At 43.4% G+C, this 21,363-nt stretch overlaps 1 protein-coding gene across 5 annotated transcripts in view; it reads right to left on the bottom strand.

Moving 5' to 3' along the window:
• The window catches only part of WIZ (WIZ zinc finger), a 40,672-nt gene extending 20,845 nt beyond the window's left edge, over positions 1 to 19,827 (bottom strand). For 3 of the 5 annotated variants that reach the window (XM_088480353.1, XM_088480354.1, XM_088480357.1), the window contains exons 1-5: positions 19,675 to 19,826; positions 11,024 to 11,350; positions 10,372 to 10,429; positions 2,557 to 4,082; positions 330 to 563 (exon numbers count right to left, since the gene is read on the bottom strand). In XM_088480353.1, coding sequence (XP_088336479.1) covers positions 330 to 563; positions 2,557 to 4,082; positions 10,372 to 10,429; positions 11,024 to 11,246 — 2,041 coding nt within the window. In that variant the 5' untranslated portion in view covers positions 11,247 to 11,350; positions 19,675 to 19,826. Of the gene's footprint in view, positions 1 to 329; positions 564 to 2,556; positions 4,083 to 10,371; positions 10,430 to 11,023; positions 11,351 to 19,674 lie in introns of all 5 variants that reach the window. The other 2 variants (XM_088480356.1, XM_088480355.1) reach the window with 2 other exon arrangements.
• Between the last annotated feature and the right edge of the window lie 1,536 nt (positions 19,828 to 21,363).

Below are 21,363 nucleotides of genomic sequence, written 5' to 3'. Positions count from 1 at the left end.
TCTAGAGTGCCGTGATTCAAATAAGTTTGGGAACCACTGGCCTAGGGCAATGTGCATCTCCATGCGCCAGTGTTAGAACAGGAGGACGGCCATGTGATGATGTCACATGAGACGTAACTATTTGTGACATCATCACTGCTAATGAAAGTTGCTTTCAACAAGAGTAGAAGGAAGAGAGATGCTGAAAGGGCTGGTGTTGAAAATAAGGCTGTTAGAGCTGGGGAGGGAAGGGATAAAGCCAGGATACACACTTGGGTCTGATTGCAGGCTGGTGATGATGCAATGTGATGTCATCAGTGATGGCATAAACAGGCACAAAGGCTTCTTACCGTCTGTGTCAGTGTCCTGGTGCCAAGGTGGAAAGGGGGGCAGTGGACGACCGGGTGAGCGGGCTAGCAGTCGAGCAAGGACATGGATGGGAGACACTGTGAGCTCCCAGTTGGTGATACCAAAGTCTCGCAGGTGGGCACGGGCGTGACTGGAGAGGCCAGCACGAGTGTCGAAACCAGCACCACAGAACTCACACCGCATCAGGCTGAAGGTACTGGGGTCAAAGTTCGCCACTGCAGAGGGGGAGACGAGATCACCTGGTGTCCTGTGCTAGTTAATGTTGCTCACCCGGCCTCCTCTGGTACTAAACCTTATCTGACCTCCCTCTAGCGCTATTCAATGTTGCTCACCCGGCCTCCAGTACAAATCCTGGCTCACCTTCCTCCTGCTCTGTTCAGCCCATCTACCTCAGGTTAATGTGCACTGTGCTACTCAGCATGGTACAGTCACTGAAATACTACAAACACCACAACCTGGCTCCACTAACTTCAACTGTAAGACTGTTGTCCTCCCCTCAGATCAGCCCTACTGCTGCCTCACTGAGGCCGGGTGGTTCATCTGTCCCACTGCTGCCATACGTGTTCAGTTCACCTAACTAATCAGGTTCCCCAGTCACCTCCAGAATCCACCACTGCCCTTCTGAGGGCAGCTCACAGCTTCTTCTGCCATAGTCTTCTTCCCCTCTATGATAACAGCTTGACCCTGCTGCCCCCTCCTGGAAACATTAAGTAGACCATAGAAGCCAACTCTCCTGGCCATCATACTCCCACAATATACCACAGCAACTTTACTCCTAGCAGCTAATTACTATACATACTGGCTATCCTGGCCACCTATGCTACACTATACAACCTATGTCAGTGTTTTCCAACCTCAGTCCTCAAGGCACACTAACAGTTCAGGGTTTAATGATATCCATACTTGAACACAGGTGACTAATACCCCTTTTACACCAGAGCAAAAACCTGGGTTTTTGCTGGGTCTACCCGGGTCGCAGCTCAGTGTAAAAGGGTCCCTGAAAAATAACCCGGGTCAAGTAACCCAGGTAGCCACCAGGATGGACCTGGTTAATAGTGCAGTGTCAACGGCGCAACCTGGGTTATCCGACCTGGGTCATGCCTAAAATTAGCTGATGGTGGTTGTGGAGCAGTCACCTCCCACTTTTTATGACCTCACAAGTTTAGCAGGGCAGACACAGGTTTAGTGTGAACGGGGCTGACCTGAAAATAACCTAGATCGATGGTGCTGTGCAGAATGTGTCTGACCTGGGTTGGAACCATGTCTCAAAACCCAGGTCGGAACAGAGTTTTTGGTGGAAAAGAGATATCAATTAGTTCCTCAGTTATTCTGAATGACCCAACTTTGCTCAAACATGGATATCCGTAAAACCTGGACTGTTAGTGCTTTGAAGACCGCGATTGGGAAACACTGGGCTATACTATATGCACAGCTGTTCTGGTGTCTGTCTAACGTAGCCCAGTCTACATATTCTGCGTTATTCAAATTTAGTTCACATTGCTCACATGCAAAAATTACTACATGACAAAACAATCATCAGCAATCTGCAATAAACATGACATTTCTCTGTAAAGTGCTACCACAGCTGGCTATACACATGTAAAGAAACATAAACTAGAGCAAATTTAACAGCATAAAAAGTAGAATGTAATCACAGAAATAATTTTAAAGGGCCCAATAACATCAAACACCAGTTTCAACAAAATTCTTCTTTGGTTGTACAAAGCCAGGTCTGGTCTTATAGGCTATCAACCTAAATGTGTGTATAGCCTGGCAGGCAAAATATAGACCTTGGAATAAATTATATTACTTATTATAATGTAACAAAGAACCCAAACCCCCACCACTAGGCCTTTGTTTACATACGGATAATTTGTTCTTTAAGCTTCCTAAGTAAGCAGTAACGTGTTACTTTAAATCTATTATTAGTCGTTTTACAATAATAAGGTTATAGAAGATTTTTGTACAACGGACTGCAAAAACAGTTTAATAGATCCAGCCCTGTTTACTTTAACAATGTGATACAAAAAAAAATATATTGTTTGATGTTACTGGTGTTTTAAAATTTACAAGGCTATGGTCAAATTATATCACTGCATATTAAATAGCAGCAGGAACAAACTATATCATTCCTGGTGTAAAAATAACTAACTCACTGTCACTAGTTAGGGCATTTACAGACAAATAAGACAACAACTAATCTCTCACCTTTCTTGCGCTTTTTCTGAAAGGAGTAATTCTGTTCAATAGCCTTCACTTCTTCTGCCGATATGAAGTGCCGTACATTATAGCTGACTCCAACACGGTTCAAGTGTCCCCTGACGTGATTGGCAAGACCTATCCCATTGTGGAAGCGATCAGGACAATATGGACACTCCCGTTCCTCACTCCTTAGTCCAAGGGCTTCCAGCTGGCTTGCATATTTGGGATCCATTAATAAGACATCTAAGGGTACATCATCTTCCCCATCGTCTCCCCATTCATCTCTGGCTAGATGGTGGTTAAGGGAGCTGCGTGAAACCAGGTTCCTCTTACTTGCAGAAATCCTTTTCCCATAACCCCAAGCCTGACGGCCCTTAATGCTCCTTTTCTTGGAGCCAATATTTTGCAGGAGAACAACAGCCACCTTCTCTCTCAGTTGTCGTCGCTGGTCTTCTTCACCTCCCCCACCAACTTTCAAAGTCTCTTTAAATTTACTCTTCAGCTTTACAGCGGCCTCTGGCAATTGGAAGGCCTTTGTTTGCTTATTACTTTCTCCCTCATTATGTTGCTTTTCGTGCAGAGAACTTTCAGAGTCTTCTCTAGTTGGAGTCTTCGTCTTTGCCTTACTAGGACCCAGAACTACAGGATGGGGCAATTCTGCTTTCCACCCCTGTTCAAATGTAGCCTCTGCTTCTGGACTTTTCCACATCTCTTCATTTACTGGTTCTGAAGTTTCCCCTCCATCTAGTATTTCAGAAGACACTCTGAAAGATGTTGGGGTTCCTCGGGTGTCCCCAGCAACTTTCTTCACATGAGTCTTTGCATGCTGAACAAAAACTTTGGAAGAGTTTGTACCAAAGAGGCATTTGGGGCACTGCAGTCGGGCATCTCGTCCTTCATCCGTCAAGCTCTCTAATTTGCTAATTTCCTCTATTATTTTCTGTCTGGACTCCTGATGAAGTTGGCGGTGAGATTCCAGACTCTCCTCATCTCCAAATACCTTCCCACACTCTCCACAGGTGTGAGGATCTTCACCTGCCTGCACCCCCTCACCCTCTCCTTCCTGGGAGTGCTGGAACATGTGCTCCAATAGGTGAGCTTTTTTCTTGAAGTAAATGCTGCACTCAATGCAAGTGTACACAGATCCCTCTTCTTCCTCCTCTTCTTCTTCCACCTCTACATGTGCATCCTCTTCCGAGTACTTTCCCCCTTGCCAAGCCTCATGAGCAGTTCCTAATTGTAGGGCTCTTCTGAATGCTGGCATGGTAATGGGTGCTGGGTCTGACCTTGCCATGATTAACTGTGAATGACCTTCTACATCCTCCAAACCTGAAGACCAATCTATCCTATTCTTCAAGTATGGTTCCTCTGAAGGCATTTCATCAGATTCTCTTTCAACTTCGTGAGTGTCTGCAGCTGAGAATCCCCAGGACGTGGCGTGAGTGCTAGGCTGGTGTGACCCAATGTGGTGCAAGGTCTGATGGTCAGGAGGTGGAAGAGTGAATTTAGATGAAAGATGGTCTTGTTCTGAGCTGTAAGAAATTAAAAAAGGCAAAACAAAGGTCAGCTGAAGTCTGAGGATAATGGCATGCTAGCCTAACAACTCTCAGCTGACGGTGAACCCTGATCCTTCCCAGTACTGCGAACAAGAGACTGCACGCATACAAGCAGGTGAGATAAGTAAGGTCATGCTTGCAAACTGCTGAGAATCTGTGCTTAACTGCAATGCTATTGAGATTGAACTATTTACTCTTATAGAGAAGTATCAGAAAAGATTTCACGATTTAGATTTTGCAAATGAAGCACTGAGGATTTGTGTTAAGGGAGAAGCCAATTTTTCACAGGTTTACTCCCCATTGTTAAAAGTATCCCAGCATCAGTAATTGCAAGCCGCACTACTGTAACCACTTGCACCAGGGACGGTGCAAGGTTTTTCGGCACCCTAGGCAAAACTTCAACCTACTGCCCTACACCACCACCAATAACCACTTCCCAGCCCCTCAGATGAAAGTGCATCTTATAAGCTCCACAGCTACCACCTGCATTAAGTACAATTTTGTGGTAAGTAGACTACGTGGCGCCCCCCAGATTCTGGCACCCTAGGAAGCCACCTAATGGTAGAGCCGGTCCTGGCTGGCACTCTGATCTGTTAGTAGATGCATATTTCTCATGTAATTACACCAATCATACAGGTCCCAGGCAACTACATCCCACACAGCTGCACTGAGAGCAGTTATGGAAACTGGGGATGATCCGTACTCAACTTTCCTAGAATCTGGATATCCAACGGTGCATGTCTATGATATATACTCCATTGATCGTGTTATATATGGAAGTTGTAATATTAAATGCACCAACATTTTCCCCCTTTTTCTTTGTGTGATGTGTCAAATCAATTTGGCCAAAGTAAGGAGGGGGTTTTCCAAGCCAATCAAGGAGAGGAAAATAAGATAATCAGCAGTGTTAAGGATAGAGGGAAGTGGGAGGAGGCCAGAAAAGAGGAGGCTACAGTAGTCTAGACAGAGATTAATTTGTGGTTGACAGTTTTGGTGGCAAAAGGCAAGAAAGAGCCAGATCCTGGAGACGTTACAGAGGTGGTAGCGGGAATGGAGATATGACTTAAATGTGGGGAGTGAAGAGAGAGCATAGTTGCATAGAAATGCCAGTTAGAATGGAGGGAGAGAGGTCATCAGCATATAGATGGTATTTTAGGCAGAATGAGCTGATGAGAAGTCCATGGGAGGAGGTGTATAGGGAGAAAGACTGAGATGGACCCTCCCGGGGACATACAGGTAGAAGAAGGGTGTAAAAAAGGTCTTTAGTAACTTTGATGATGGCAGTTTCAGTGGGATGGTGGGAGCGGAAACCAGATTGAAGGGGGTCGAGTAGAGTGAGAGAATAAGAATGTGATAAGGCAGAGGTAGACAGTCATCTCCGAGAGCTTGGAGGAATGGGAGAGTTAACTTCAAGTGAGGGTTTCTGAAGGATTAGTGATAACAGGGAATGTTAGTGCCAGAAGAGAGGGAGAATTTGAAGAAATGGTCAAAATGGCTGCAGCATTATGAGATACAACTTTGGGAAAAAAAAATATATCTTTATTTTAAGGAAACAATGTCTGGACTTGGTTCAGAACCTCTGGAACCCCCCCCCCCCCCACCCCCAACAATGATCAATTAGAAGATTTCAAGTAGCTTATTTGGAGCACTAACTACATATCAATTTGGGGTGAAATTCTGCAAAATGCAGAATAATGGATTAAACGATGTGGGACAGGTATATGGGGGTGCTGTATTTTAGGTACAGGTGTTTTAAACATTGCAGGTGGGTGTTATAGGTGTTTGTTTTTTACTTAAAATGGCTTCAAATTACTAAAAGAAAAAAAGTAATCACTTTATGCATTTCTTGCACCCCAATAAGTGCTTTTTATAATTTTTTGACTGCTATTAAAAAATGCACGACTGCCGTATGAACCTTTTTAAAAGTGCTAAATATTTTTTCTTGGGGACAGCAATGGACATCTATATGTTAAAATAAAATACATATTTGGTTTTTAGATACAGGATATTCTCCCCATTTTTTTATACAGGTTTTTGCAGAATAAAATTATTACACCCAAATTTTTTCAAATGGATAGCACGAGAATGGGTGTGCATAGCCATGGCAATCAGAGTTTGGTCGCTTAAGTCACTTTAATTTTTGCGACTCAAATATTGCAGCCATTTAAATATGACCCACAGCCTTTGTCTTCGATGGTGGGGGAGAAAACAGATAGGGCTGGAAGGGGTATGAGATTACATTGCAGATGGATTCAATGTAGGTAGTAAAGAGGGTGAAAAGCTCAAGCTCAGACAGGCAGGAGAGTTGAGGAGGGGTCGGCCACAGGAGGAAGTTGAAGGTAAAAGGGGACTGCGTGGATTAGCGGATTGGGAGGAGATAACTGGCTTGAAGTAAGACTGTTTGGCAGGAGCTATGGCTGAGCTGTAGGAAGAGAGCATTTATTTCAAATGGATTTAGTCAGTGACAACACATGATTTCCACCACTACCTTTAGGCTGTGAAGGAGCATCATTTTTGAGTACCAGGGTTGGGGTGAAGAACGACAGAGTCAGAGACTGATGGCTTCAGCAGCGGAGATGAGGATAAAATTGTAGAATGAGATTGTTTGGTCAGGGCAGAAGGGATGATAGGAAAGGTGTCCAATAAATTGGAGTAAAAGGAAGGTCAAGAGAGTAACCTTGGGAGAGGGGGTGGTGGAAGGGAAAGACCAGAGTCATAAGAGGATGCCCAGAAGAGGGAAGTGGAAGTTAGTGGCCATAGAGGTCACTAGAAGATGACTAGGAAATGGTCAAGCGAGTGACCACTGGAGTGGAAGGTGGAGGAATTCCATTGGGTGCGATCAATGGAGGAATAAAGGGAGAGCAGCTTAGAGGCAGCACATCTGTTCAATTGTCCTATGGAATACTGAATGCACCCAGGATAAGAGAGGGAAGGTTGGAGGAGAGGAAGCAAGGGAAACATGCGGCACACTTGTCTAGGAAGTGGGAGGAGGGAATACGGGGACAATAGATGATTGCGTCACCAAGGTGCAGAGGTTGGAAGAGGCGACCAGTATGTGTATGTCTGGTGTTTGAATGGGGAATTAATATAATGTGGAGGAGACATTAATGTTATGCTGGGAGGGAGTTATGTTATGTGGGAGCGAGGTATAATTTTATTTGGTGAATAATTTTTAATTTAATTTTCTACTGCAGGGTCCATGGGGTATCCACAGGATACCTTGGGGGGTATAGGCGATGGACGTGTTCACTGGGCACCACACAGTTAAAAATGTCTCAGAGGATGCACCGGGGCCCCTCTCCTATACCCTGCCCCCAGACCAAGACACCTTCAGTTTCGTAGGTGCCCGGCCGGAGTCGGGTCACTACACGGAGGGGCTGTCTGAAAGAAGTCTTCCCTCACTCCTTCTCAAAGGATGCTCCATCTCGGAGCAATGTTGGATTCTCGCCAGCAGCAGATCTTTTGGACGGCAGAAAAGATCTCAGCTCTGTAGACACGGGTACACCATTGCCTGCACAGTCGCCGAGTGTTCAATCACTCGGTGATGAGGTTACTTGGATCCAGGGTGTCGTCTTTCGACATGGTGGAGTATGCCCAGTTTTATTCGGGTCTCTGCAGAAGTTGATCCTCTCCAGATGGAATGGATTACCCCATCGGATAAAGACAGACGATGGTGCTTTCTCCGGAGGTGCGTCTGTCTGGCCTGGTGGCTACAGACAACTCATCTCAACAAGGGTAGCTCCTTTTGGATTCCGGACTGGGTCCTTCGGATGACGGACACCAGTCTCCGAGGTTGGTGCACAGTGGCAAGTCACCACTAGTTTCAAGGACGGTGGACGACAGAGGAATCTGCTCTTCCAATCAACATATTGGAACTTCGGGCAGTATTCAGGGCTCTTCAGCAAGCAAGACTCATACTTCACGGAAAACCCTTGCAGGTTCAGTCAGACAACGCCACAACGGTGGCTTACATCAAAAGTCAAGGAGGAACTCGAAGACAGAGGCGTCACGCATTCTGACATGGGCAGAAAGCACTCTTCCTGCCATATCAGCAGTATTCATACCAGGAGTACTCAACTGGGAAACGGACTTCCCCAGCCATCACGATGTGCAACCAAGGAATGATCTCTTCACCAGGAAGTGTTTCAGCTCCTAGTGGACAAGTGGGGTCTTCCGGAGATAGACCTCATGGTATCCCGACACAATCACAAGCTGCCAGTGGTCAGGTCCAGAACAAGAGACGCCGAGGCTCTTCTTGTGGACGCTCTGTCAGTCAAGTGGACCTTTCACTTTGCGTACCCGATTCCTCCTATCTCCCATCTTCCTCGAGTACTTCGGAAGTTCAAAGAGGAAGGTGGCATGATCCAGCGTGGCCCAGACGTCACTGGTACTCAGATCTTCATAGTCTCTCCAACGACACTCAGTTGTGGTGCCTCAATGGTCCTGTTGTCTCAGGGTCCTTGCCTTTACCCGGACCTGGGTCGTCTGTCTTTGACGGCTTGGCTCTTGAGACATCCCTCCTGAAGTCTAGGGTTTTTTTTCTACCTCTGTGGTTAACACCATACTCGGAGCACAAAAGCCTGCCTCTGCCAGGATTTATCACAGAGTGTAGCATGCTTATTTTGATTGGTGTCGTCCAAGAGGGTACGACCCCCAGGTGTTTTGGATATCCAGAGTTTTGGCTTTCCTGCAGGCAGGTTTGGACCTTGGTCTCCGCCTTCATTCGCTGAAGGTGCATGTCTCTGCCCTTTTCTGTGGGGTTCCAGCGAAGGATTACTCCTCTTCCTGATATCTGCACTTTCCTTCGGGGGTTCTTTGCATTCAGCCTCCCTTTGTCCCTCTTGTGGCTCCTTGGGATTTGGCTGTGGTGCTTAGGGCTCTTCAGGGCCCTCCATTTGAACCTCTGGGCTCAGTGGACCTCAAATGGCTTACGGCTAAGACTGTGTTCCTTCTGGCTATTGCGCCAGAAGTGTGTCAGATTTGGGGGCTCTCTTGTCGCCCTCCAATTCTGAATTTTCACAAGGATAGGGTGGTGCTTCGGACTCGCCATGGGTTCCTTCCTAAGGTGGTGTCTAGTTTCCACATTAATGAGGAAATTATAGTGCCAGCCTTTAACTCTCCAGACCTCTTGGCAGGCGAGGCCTCATTGGATGTGGTACATGCTCTCAGGATATACGTGGACCGTACCAGCTCCCTTCGGAAGTCAGACTCCTTGTTTGTCCTCTATGGTTTCCACAAGAAGGGTTGGCCAACCAATAAGCAAACTTTGCCTTGGTAGATTCGTTTGACGATCTCTGAGGCTTACACTCATGAGGGCTTTCAAGTGCTGCCCTCTGTTACTGCTCATTCTACTTGGTCAGTGGGTCTTTCATGGGCAGCTCGATGTGGCACCTTGGCTATGCAGCTTTGTAAGGCGGCCACGTGGTCTTCTGTCCATACCTTTGTGAGGTAGTATGTATTGATACCTTCGCCTCTCAGGATGCTTCCTTTGGGCTGCCGATTCTCCTTTCTGCACAGGAGCGTCCCCACCCTTAAAGGGACTGCTTTGGGTCATCCCCAAGGTATCCTGTAGATACCCTATGGACCCTACAGTAGAAAATAAAATAGAACTTACCTTTGTTATCTCTATTTCTACGAAGTCCATAGGGTCCACAGAACTCCCACCTTGTGGCACCTGTGCTTCAGATGGGCTTTGCTCTGGTCACCGGTTTTCTGTCTCCTTCTATGTGACAATGTGATCCTTGTGTGTTCCAGACTTTCTTCTCTCTCTTTTTTTCTCCCCCTCCGGCCTATGGCTTGTTATGTAACTGAAGGTGCCTTGACCTGGGTGCGGGGTATAGGAGAGGGGACCCGGTGCATCCTGGGAACATTTTTTAAATGTGTGGTGCCCGATGAACACATCCATCGCCTATACCCCCCAAGGTATCCTGTGGACCCTATGGACTTCGTAGATATAGAGATAACAAAAGGTAAGTTCTTACCATATCTCTTATTATTGTAATGCTGTGACTTATTGTGGGAATTTAATCGATAATTTGTTGGTTGGAGAGAAATAAACCTATTTATTGAAAGCTATGTATTTGATGCTGTCTTGCTGAGGGACAGGGGACCTATTTATTTAATGCAAATGCCACCAATGTAACATTGAACTCCTGGAACATGTATTGCAATATTTAGAACTAACATTACCAATTTGCCAAAACTGCGAGGCGCCATTCTTAACATTCTATCATGCACATAATGCCCACTACACAATTGCACTTACCGCCCCATGATGCCACGGCCAATTTCATTTGGATCCCTGGGATGGGTCAGTCTCATGCCTAAAAAAAAAGAAAAAAATATAAGAGAAATCATTATGAAGCAAATGAAATTTGGACATAATTTGACACCTGGCTACTGAGTCTTCTATGGCTAACTGAGTAGACAATCACAGGGCGCATGCACCTGACCTTTATGACCTTAGTTAGGGGAGTGAAACCTCCCAGATGAGGTTGGACAAAATTATCACATTCAGAGGGTGCTGGATACTTTAAAATAAGATCTATCGATGTGCCATATATGGAGCCATGGCTACGTTCTAGGCCTGTCCATTATTATATACAAAGGAACAAATCAAGACATGTTGTATTCATTCTAGCACCCTGCACCTGTCACAACCTGTGCAGTTCTTTCCTGTCTGGGGTGTCGCTCTCTGCTCTGGTGCTTCTAGCTAATACAACTAACTGCATAGATATAGACCAGAGGGTGCTAGAAGCACCATAGCAGAAAGAGACACCCCAGGCAAGAAAGAGGAACTGCACGGGTTGTGACAAGTGCAGGATGCTAGAATGAACACTAGACATGTATAACCTCTGGAGCAGTGGACTATCACAGAAAACAAAATTCTTGTCTAAAAAAAGAAAAGGACATATCACCTTCTCTGTTCTCCTCTCTAAATCCCATATGAGAGTAAGAGGTGAGGACACCGCTCTCTTCAGGATACGTTCCAACTGCGGGTTCTCCTCCCCCCACAAGGACAATCTCCACACCTCCTGGCATAGGGGTACAAGTATCATTTTGCCCAATGGATGTTATTGGGTAGGGCAGATTATCCACATCTTCCTGTCCCGAAAGGTATGAGGGGTGAACATCCTCCATGAGAAAGATGGTTTAAGAGAGGATGACAGAGTAAATGGAAAACAGAATGGGAGTGCGGGGACCTAGCACCCCAGAAAGAGATCAAAGGTGAAATGATGCGATAGCTGGTTGATGGGTAGGTCGGACATCACAGGTGGGTAGCACAGAGGCCAGTACGTACAGAAAGGGAGGGGGGGGGAGAAAATAAGACAAAAAAAATGTAGATGATTAGTTCAATCATTCCTATTAAACTTGATTACAGTTTAGTAATTAAACTATAGGCATTTCCTTCAAAATTTAAATATTACAATAAATTTTAAATTAAATAATTTTAATCATGGTAGAATTAGCATACATTTTACCCAGCAGAATTATTGACTATTCTGTGTATTTCTGTAATGTGTTAAGTCTGACAAAAGTAACAGCTTAGGGGCTATTTCACACACGACAGATTTGTCCATCTAGCAAAAAAACTGGAGGTTTTTTTTGTTGTTGCTTAATTTCAGTGGAAATTGCGAATACATTAGGGCTATCAAACTGCACGAAAATGGCACGGTCGCCGTTTTAGAGCCATGATAACCACTGACTAGGACGGCTGCCATCCACAGTCTTCAGTTTTAAAGATTCAAAACACACGGCATTAACATTACACACAGCACAAGTGTTGCCTGACGTTTTTTTCCAGATGGACAAAACCGCTCTGTGTGTGTATAAGGAGGGGGGGATATATTTTTTTTTACCCATTTTTGTGGTGGCAGGTGTCATAGTGACTTCACAAATAGGTGCAGACAATGATCAAATTACAGATGCCTAAAAATCTACACTAGCAGCCCATATACATTGTTATGAAATTGTTGCCAAGGCTAACAAATGCAGGCCAGAAGTGGGAGAGATGCCCAATGCCTCTCCATGAGGGATGTCCCTTCCCGTTAGTGATCACCAGGATGTTCACCAACATGTTAGGTTATGAAACTGGCAAACTTCCTTACCGCATACAGTAAGCAATAAAGTTTGCGCATGTAGATGGCAAACTTGCCCTTTCCACAGATCAGAAATACACATTGGCTACCTCATTCCTAGCAGTCCTGAATTTGAGAAATAAATTTTATATATGATATATATATATCCAGCAGATAGATGTACTATATAGTGAAAGTAACAGGCACAGCCAGGATATATAGACTATATATCCCGGCTGTGCCTGTTATTTATTAGAAGTGCTGTTGAGACCCTGAGTGCCATCCTTTCACTAACACACAGACACTATATATTTATTTATTGCCAAAAAATCGGAAAGCAGCATCTCTGGTAGGCTACTAAAGCATTTACCAGCATTTATGTGCATCATGCCCAACAGTAAATTGCAGGTGTTTGTGGTTGCATGTAACAACTTCAGACAGTACAGTATGTGTAGCTCTAATCTGGAAGTCTGAACAGGCCCCAAGGCCCTCCAGCTGCTGTTGAACTACATAACCCAACATGCCCAGCAACAGTTTTATCATGCAAAACTGTGCAGGGCATGCTGGGATATGTAGTTCCACAACAGCTGAAGGGCTGCTTATTGCCCACCCCTACTGTACATTCATAGCACTAAGTTTATCTGTAGTAAGTGAATCAAATACTACTTAATGATGAATAGAATAGAATGCCCTTATTGTTAAGGCATGCATGGAATTCTGCCGCATTTGATTAGGAATCTGACCGACCAACATTGTCCGATATCAGCCGAGTAGTAAGAAAGTATTTATTTTACATACCTAAAGAACTCAAGTTTCAAAGCTGTAAAAAATAGCATAAGTACATAAAAAAGAAGAATATTGTCAGTGCCAGGAGCAGAGCCCATTTCAATAATTTGCACCAGTAGATTTTAATGACATCTACTTACCAGTTACAAGTCCTCCTGAACTATGTAAAAGGTTATTGCTTTTTTTTTTTTTTTTTTTAGACACAGGATAATAAATAACAATAATAATAATAATAATAATAATAATAATAATTTGGAACTGGTCTCACTAGCAAAGCAGTACCGGCATTAGTGGACCTTTCCTCAGTCCTAGTTGAGCTTCAATAGCTGGACCAGTGCTCTATTCAGCGTACCTGGGCGGTGGTGAAGAGGAGGAACTAGGTTCGGCCCAGCTAGACCCAAACATGTAGCTGTAGGAACATATTGTCTTGTAAAATAAATATTTTATTACTGCTCAGCCGATATCGGATGTCACTTGTCAGTCAGATTCCTAATAAAATTTGGCAGATTTCCGTGAATGCCTGAACAATCAGGACGTTTATACTACTCAGCATTACATGGTATTTTAACCTCTTGCTACAGATAAGGATTGCGTGGACTGTGCACGATGGTCTACTGGAGAGCTGGAGGCGGGTTATGGAACTGAAAATCAAGTGCATTCATTATGCAGTATTATTTTTCTCTTTTTTTAATAAAAAAAAAACAAACAAAAAACCATCCTAGCAGTATTCATCTCCATATTGTCAACTTAGAGGGTTAAACGTTTGTCACTGGACCACAGTTTAGCACAAGCCAAAATTGTGCCCACATTCCTGACTGACTGGAAGTATAACTTGACACTAGTGTCTTCCACCCTAAAATTATTGTTTTGGTCAGAGTACAAATAGTTGAAAATTCAAGACAAACATTAACGGTCTCACATCACTCTCCCCAAATCTTCCTACTCAGCCTGTTTGAAACAAGTCAAGTTTGTGTTATTGCCCCTTGCCTGCGAGTTTCTCATTCTATAGTTTTAAAGGGCAGTTTCAGTAACATTACAAACTGAAGAATAAAAAGGTTTCTGTACAATATGATTTTTTTTTCGCATAAAGTGTAGAAACTACTTTCATTCAGAAGAAACATCCCCTATGTAATTGTTCCTCTAACCAACCTTGACATATCAAAACAAATATGAAACACTTTGGGCACTACAAGATACATATGTAAAAAAGTTCATAAGCATTAAGAGGATGAGATATTAGTCTGTAGATTATAGTCTTTCATAGAAATTCATTATCTTTTAGGCGATTTCTGTTGCAGCTTTTCTTTAGTATTCCCAATTATTTTCATCCAACTTCAACAAAATGGTCTCCAGTTAAGCACCATATAAAAAGAAGAGAGACTTATTGTGGAGTATGTCTTTAAAAGGTAGGTAATATAATAAAAATATGGGTAAACAGAAAGCAATCCAAGTGGGCATGTAAGTCTGGAACCGTACTGTGTACAGCTCCAAGTAAGGAGCAGTTAGGGGAGCATTAAAGTGGGAGGTTCTGAAACCCATCCCTTCTCCCCTTCTGGCAAATTACTGGAACGTCCACAGGGCTGGTTCCTCGGGTTCAACAATGTGCACATAGGTATTCAGTGCCACCAACGCATTTTCATTCATTCTGAATGATTCGAAACAGAAATCATCTAAAGCAGAGGTTCCCAAACGTGGTCCTCAAGGCTCCCCAACAGTTCAGGTTTTAGAGGTATCCATGGTTGAACACAGGTAGTTAAATCAAATTGACTGAGGTACTAATTGAGTCGCCTGTGCTCAACCATGGACATCTCTAATATCTGAACTGTTGGGAGAGCATTGAGGACTGCATTTGGGAACCTCTAATCTAAAGGATAATGAATTTCTATGAATGACTATAATCTACAGACTAAGATATCTCATCCTCTTACTACTTATGAACTTATTAACATGTGTATCTAGTAGTGCCCAAAGTGTTTCATATTTGTTTTGATATATCTATGTTGTTTTAGTGATTGGGTACCATTTGGAATCACTTAGGCTGCTGAACTAGGGAGTGCCGGTACATTTACCATTATAGTATCATCTAACCAAACTTGTTCATACAGTTATACAAACTTTCTATATCTTACTTTTACCAAAATATATTAATGCATGTTTGAGTGCAAGCGCCTATTTTAGGATTCATTATAGCAAACAGAAATTACCTTAATCTACCCATCAATTACAAAGCAGAAAAAAAAATACTTAGGTCTTACTTTTAATGTATAAATAACAGAACGTCAAGACTGTATCCCAGTTTGTACTGATGCTTTCACAGAAAGCCAGATTTGATTTTTTTCCACGGCTAAGCATGGAACACAGGCCCTCATTCAGAGTCGATCGCTACATACAAGCGGTCGCTCTGAATGAGGGCGCCCGCTTGTGGTGGTTACCACCCACAGCTCTAGCGAGCGACCAGGTTGATGGTCGTGATGGTCAGGACCATCGCGACCATCGGGGCTTGCGACGAGACCGTAAGGTTAGGTCTCGGCAAGCGCAAGCCCCAGGGACCTTCCTGCTCTGATCTAGCAGGAAGCTCCCCACTGACAGCATTGCTGATGTCAGTGGGTCCGCCCCCAAACGGCAAGTGTTCCGTCGGGAACGCCTCAGTTTGGCCGGCCACCCCCCCTGCCCGCCTCCCAAACGGGGCTAGCTGTCAATCACCATCGACAGCTCGTCCCCATTGGTGCAAGCCCCGTAGCGACGGAGCGCCCGGCACTAGCCGGGTCTCGCGCATGCGCACGTTGGAGCCGGCTCTGACGTGCGGATGCCTAGTGGGCAAACATCGACCAGGTTGCGAGCGCTCAGCGCTTGCGCCCGGGTCTGAATAAGGCCCACTGTGTGTTTAACAGCTAAACACACTATATGCCAAGCAGAGGTACTGCTACTGAGAACACTTTACCTCCGCAGGATAGAGATTTGTTTTAACTATCTAGACAACTCTCACACGGGAATTTTTTTGCAATTTCCAACAGACTTAAGTCAAAGTATATATTTTTAGTAAGATATCCATGGGAATATTTACTATATAATGTGATTTGTATTCAGTAATGAAGAATGAAGCAGATTTAAATGACTTTAGAGATATATGTATAATGTATATGAATTTTTATGCATGTTCGTTATTAAATAGATATTTAGTGTAACCAGAGCTGCATTGTGTTACTAATGTTTCCAATTATTTGGATACATTCTTGATGTTCTGTTATTTATGATTTAGGGTGGGGGTAGCAAATCCCCTGGAAATTGCATGCTGCAGATGCACTTAATCATCGACTGAATTTGGTGGTCCAGCGCGGACCTCCTTTTTTCTTTTCTATTTTACTTTAAATGTATCCCCAAATTGACACCTTATACAGCTATGATAGATAGGGATGATAGTATTTAATGGCCTTCCCAGAGTTGGCTGACCTGAGTGTAGTAAAAGTCATACGCTTGCTTTCAAACTGAGGGCCTGATTCACTATGGATCGCTATTGCGATCGTAGCAGGGATTACACACGGAGGTCTGCTGCGAAAATATGCTAATGAATGCTATCGCAATGCCTCCGCACAGCCAGCATAGAGACGCCACTACCGCTATCTCACATCCGTAATATCTTGCAGTTCTGCGTGTACATCAGAAACACTGAGTAACATCGGCCCCTCACGCAATTACAGCAGCCCTGACCTTACTCAGAAATTGCTAACCTCGTTGCACGCAGTGAGTACACAAACTGCGTATGCCGCAGCAGTGCCCAATTTATGCACGGCGTTCAAACGGACAGGCACGCCTGCGTTTCTCTGACCACTCCCCAGCACAATCCCCAAACGATGACTACCTGTCCACCACTCTGCGATAGCTTACCGTGCTCTGCGTAATCACAGTGCGATCGCAGTGTAGCTGTCGCGCACTGTGATGTATATGCAGTACGCAACAGTCGGCCGACTGCGTACGCCATTGCAATTGTGATCCATGCTGAATCAGGCCCTGATATCACTGTTCTGCATCTGGCCACTTTACAGCAAACACTACATCATCATTACTGAGAAAATAGCAAAAGTAGACTAAAGGTGCATACACACAACGATTTTTTGAACGATTATCGTTAACGATATCGTTTATTGTTCAATCGTTGTAAAATCGTTCACTTTCTGAGTTAAACCGATGAACGATTACCATTCATGCGCGTTCACGTTTGTAGTTCAGTCAGACTGACCAACTCAACAATTTTCATTAAGGGAATATGCAAAAACCGTTTGTAGTTAAAAAAAATTGTTCATTGCACTTTAAAAAATCTGACAGAAAATCGTTCATAAAATCGTTGGTAACAAAATCGTTGTATGTGTATGCAGCTTAAGGGACATACTAAATTCAAAATCCTTAAATTATATATTGTTTGGACCGTGGAGAGAAGTGATAATTGAGAAGATCAGTAAACAGAAATATATACACAAAACTTGTTTTCGTTCGGGCCATTTCGTGTCAAATAAACACACTTTTTGTTAAAATTTTACCTCACCAGCTTAGATTTTGTTCAAATTTGGTATATGGAGAGTAAATATGCAGTCTAATTAAAATACAAAATTGTATTTAAAATATCTCATGCCGTTTCCAAAATATGGCTATGTAAAGTTTTCAAAAATCTGTCAAAAACGCACAACCAGCATATTTTCAAATTGCCATAGCAGCTCTCCTAATTACGCTAGAGATGTGCGAGTGGTGTCATTTAATGTGTTTTTTTATGCCCTTTCCTATGATATACAACATAATAGGCTTTGAGAGGAAAAACTTTCCAAATGTATCAAATCCTGCATTATCATATTGGGCATTGTGAAAACTGCAATTCGATAGTAAACGCAATTGTCAGATGGCTGCAGAGGAGTCCTACTGACCTTTGTGTCCAATCTGTAATCGTCCCCCAGCGATGCTGTAAATCAGGGCGGCTGTGGAACTACACATCCCAGCATGCCCGGACAGTTTTGCTACTAGGGCATGCTAAAACTTTGGCAGGGTATGCTGGTATGTGTAGTTCCACAGCAGCCGGAGGGTTACAGGTTAAATATCCCTGCTGTAAATGATCTGGCAACATGGCCAGATCTTGTCCAACGTAGCTATGGTACATATGGGTAAAAATCGGACATTAATCCTGTTGCTAGGTTATTGTACTGAGCAGGCGGGATGGCCTGTGAGTGCGTGGCCGACCTAACAAGAGTCAGTACTGGGAAAGAGGCATGATAATGGTACTAGTAGAACCTTTTAGTTGCAGTGCCTTTAAGATGCAAAATGCAATGTCACCAATATACAGGCATTCCTTGAGGGCCATTTCAAAGCATGTACATAAAATACACATGCACCACTACAATGACAATAGCTCTAGTACATGAAGCAAGTTTCCATTAGTACAACTACAGGTATGCAATACATATTGTAGTGCGACTCTCCACTAAGGCCTTCATTATGGGGCTAATTTTAAATGGACGACCTGGCAACCCTTCTGCAACCGGAAAGCCTTGTAAAGGGGAAATACATCTTCTGCAGGTAAATTTGTTATTTTTCTCTGTTGCCCTGAGAAACAACCATGCATCTGTTTTCATATCCAAGACTAAAAGCTGGCCATACACTGCGGAATATTTCTGGTGACCCAACCAGCACAATGGACTGAAACATTTAAATGGTTTACAATTGCCTCCATATAATAACAGTACACAGAATAAGATAGACAGAACAACGGCCTGACAGATTGAACATGTTTGACAATAAAAATTTTAAAAAAAAAACAATAAACCCCCCCCCCACAATGATAAAGATTTTGGTGGCATTGGATGAATATCGCATAATATATATATATATATATATATATATATATATATATATATATACATACACACACACGATGAATGATAATCGTTCAGGACACTTATACATCGGCCAGATGGACTGGAAAACTCATTCTGTCTATGGCCAGTTTAGCAATGTACAATGTAACTTTTAAGGATGGAAGAAAGTTACATCAAAACTGAATGCAAGCCTTATTTATAGGGATATGTGTCCACACTATCCATTGTATTTACATATTTGTGGTACTCTACCCAATGATAAGCACAAATCTTTATTCACAATAAAGTCTATATATCATAGTAAGTGCACAGAACATTGCAGTTTGGGAGAAATATTGCTAAATGCATTCGCTGTGGCACACAAAAAAATAAAAGTTAAGGTGGGAGATGTCATATTTTCATAGTTATGTGTACACATGCAAAATAATAATAAAATAAAAACTATACTACAGATATATTGAACAGGGATGTTCCTATGTACAACAATATGCATAGGAACCAACTTTTTATAATTATTGGGAGGGTTCACATAGGAGTGATAAATGCTATGTCTGGGAATACAGCAACATACTATATACAAGTAAAACAAATTATTTATAGATCTATCTTTTTTTATTATTTTTTGCAGACAGAAATTAGTGAGATGTAAATAAGATATGGGACCAGTGCACACATCTGCTGCAGGCTCTCTCTATGGGCCACCCTGCAGCCTGTACACCTGAGCAGAGAGCCCGGGCTGTACACTTGACCCGTTACCCCGCAGCATTGCTCCTCCTAATGACAGGTGGCAAAGTGCCGGTTTCGCCCTCTCTGGTACTCCTCCCACTGCCCAACCCGGTGCCTCACCCCCCGGCTGGGTGTCGGGGCCCGGTCTCGGTGCATTTCCCCTTTAAGAGCGGCTCCCGGTGCAAGACGTTCCGTCCGGAGACAGGAGACAAGAGGAGGGGGCTACTGCTGCTGGCTGGCTGCTGCTGAGATACAGACAGGGCGCGGGAGGATGGCGTCACGGGAGACGCCGACCCATTGGCGGCTCCATGTTGGAGGAGGCAAGCCTGTGGGCGTGGTGACAGAGGTGTACAATAATGATGGCCTTGGATGGTACTAGGCTTGGGAGGACCGTCTCAAAGGGAGTCTGGGCGGCAGTCAGGGAATCTATGACATATATAGAAGTGATAGGCAGTCTGAGAAGGAGGGTAATACTTTTTGGCTGAATGTATTATGGTGTCTGTCTCACTCTCAGTACACACTGTCCAGGGCTCATTGTTCTGCTCCAGTTTTGCCACCAATTTTCCAACAAAAGTATCCTGGGCTGAGTGACATTTGGTAATAAAAGGTGTATTTTATTATTATTTTTTTTTTAATCTCGTATTACTTAATTCATCCCTGGTTCATTTTAAATTGGGGATTGAGTTGGAAAAAGGGAGAAGAGCCCTAAGTAACAATGAGCCCTGTTGGCAGGAAAGGGAATGTACCAGGTTATTTCAAGATAGGGATGGACATGAGATGGCTCTCCGAGTCTCCATTGATGGCACTATCGGTACTTTCCATTAATGGATTGAACCAATGGGACAATCAGAAGGAGGGAGGGGCTAAGGAAGGATGATGGGGTGGCAGGTCTGAGAAAAGGGCAAAAAACAAAAGCATTGCCATGACTCCATCGGAACTCAGCCGTTGATGGCAAAGAAACATCTGATCTCTGTTATTAATGAAAAAACATCAACAGTCGGCAACAAGCCATCAATGTGTGCTAAACATCGATGGTCAATGTCCATCCCTATGTTAATAGTGGTGCACAGGACAAAATGTATATTAAGTGGGATATTTATAAAAATAAATTAATACAGTAGTTCAAGCCCATCACTCGATAAGGCTAATAAATCCTGCGTCCTGTGCAGAGGGGTGATTCGGTCTAATACAAACTGAAAAACAAGGGACGACACTTCGGGTCTTAAGAATCAATATTTGTGTTGTAAATATTCTCACATTACATAATTTTTCAAGCATTTGAGTGTTAGATAACACCGTCATTAGGGGAATAGATATGGCTAAAGGCAAACTGACATATGTCACAGGATGACATATACTCACTGCTCGCCAAGATAGGAAGGCATATCCCGATGACGTCACACCTGGTCACTTAACAGCCACATGCAGTGTAGGGCTGCTCCGTGCACCTGAGTCCCAGGAGTGCTATAAAGATAAATAAGACATTTTCCACCCACAGAGTGGACAAAGGCCCAGAAAACATAAAAACAAAGTATACCAAAAATGACCACAAAAAAAAAGATAATAAAAAGTAATAATATCAAAACATAAAGATACCAATATACTATTTTAGCCAAATACTATTTTGGCCAAGCAAAGGGGACAGTGAGTGATGGGATATAACCGACACACACACATATTGCTGGGGCTACTGGTATAATAAGCCAACTTACTACAAAGAATCAATAACTCATGTATATGAGTATTTGCACTGGGTAAAAAATTCACTATATAATTAGACTATCTATAAAAGAAATAAACAAAAATAGG

This window comes from Taudactylus pleione, unplaced genomic scaffold (assembly GCF_031769625.1).
Source record: "Taudactylus pleione unplaced genomic scaffold, aTauple2 ptg000253l, whole genome shotgun sequence".
Lineage (NCBI taxonomy): Eukaryota > Metazoa > Chordata > Amphibia > Anura > Myobatrachidae > Taudactylus > Taudactylus pleione.
Note: the sequence above shows the minus strand (reverse complement) of the source record. Positions and strands in the feature narration are given on the sequence as shown.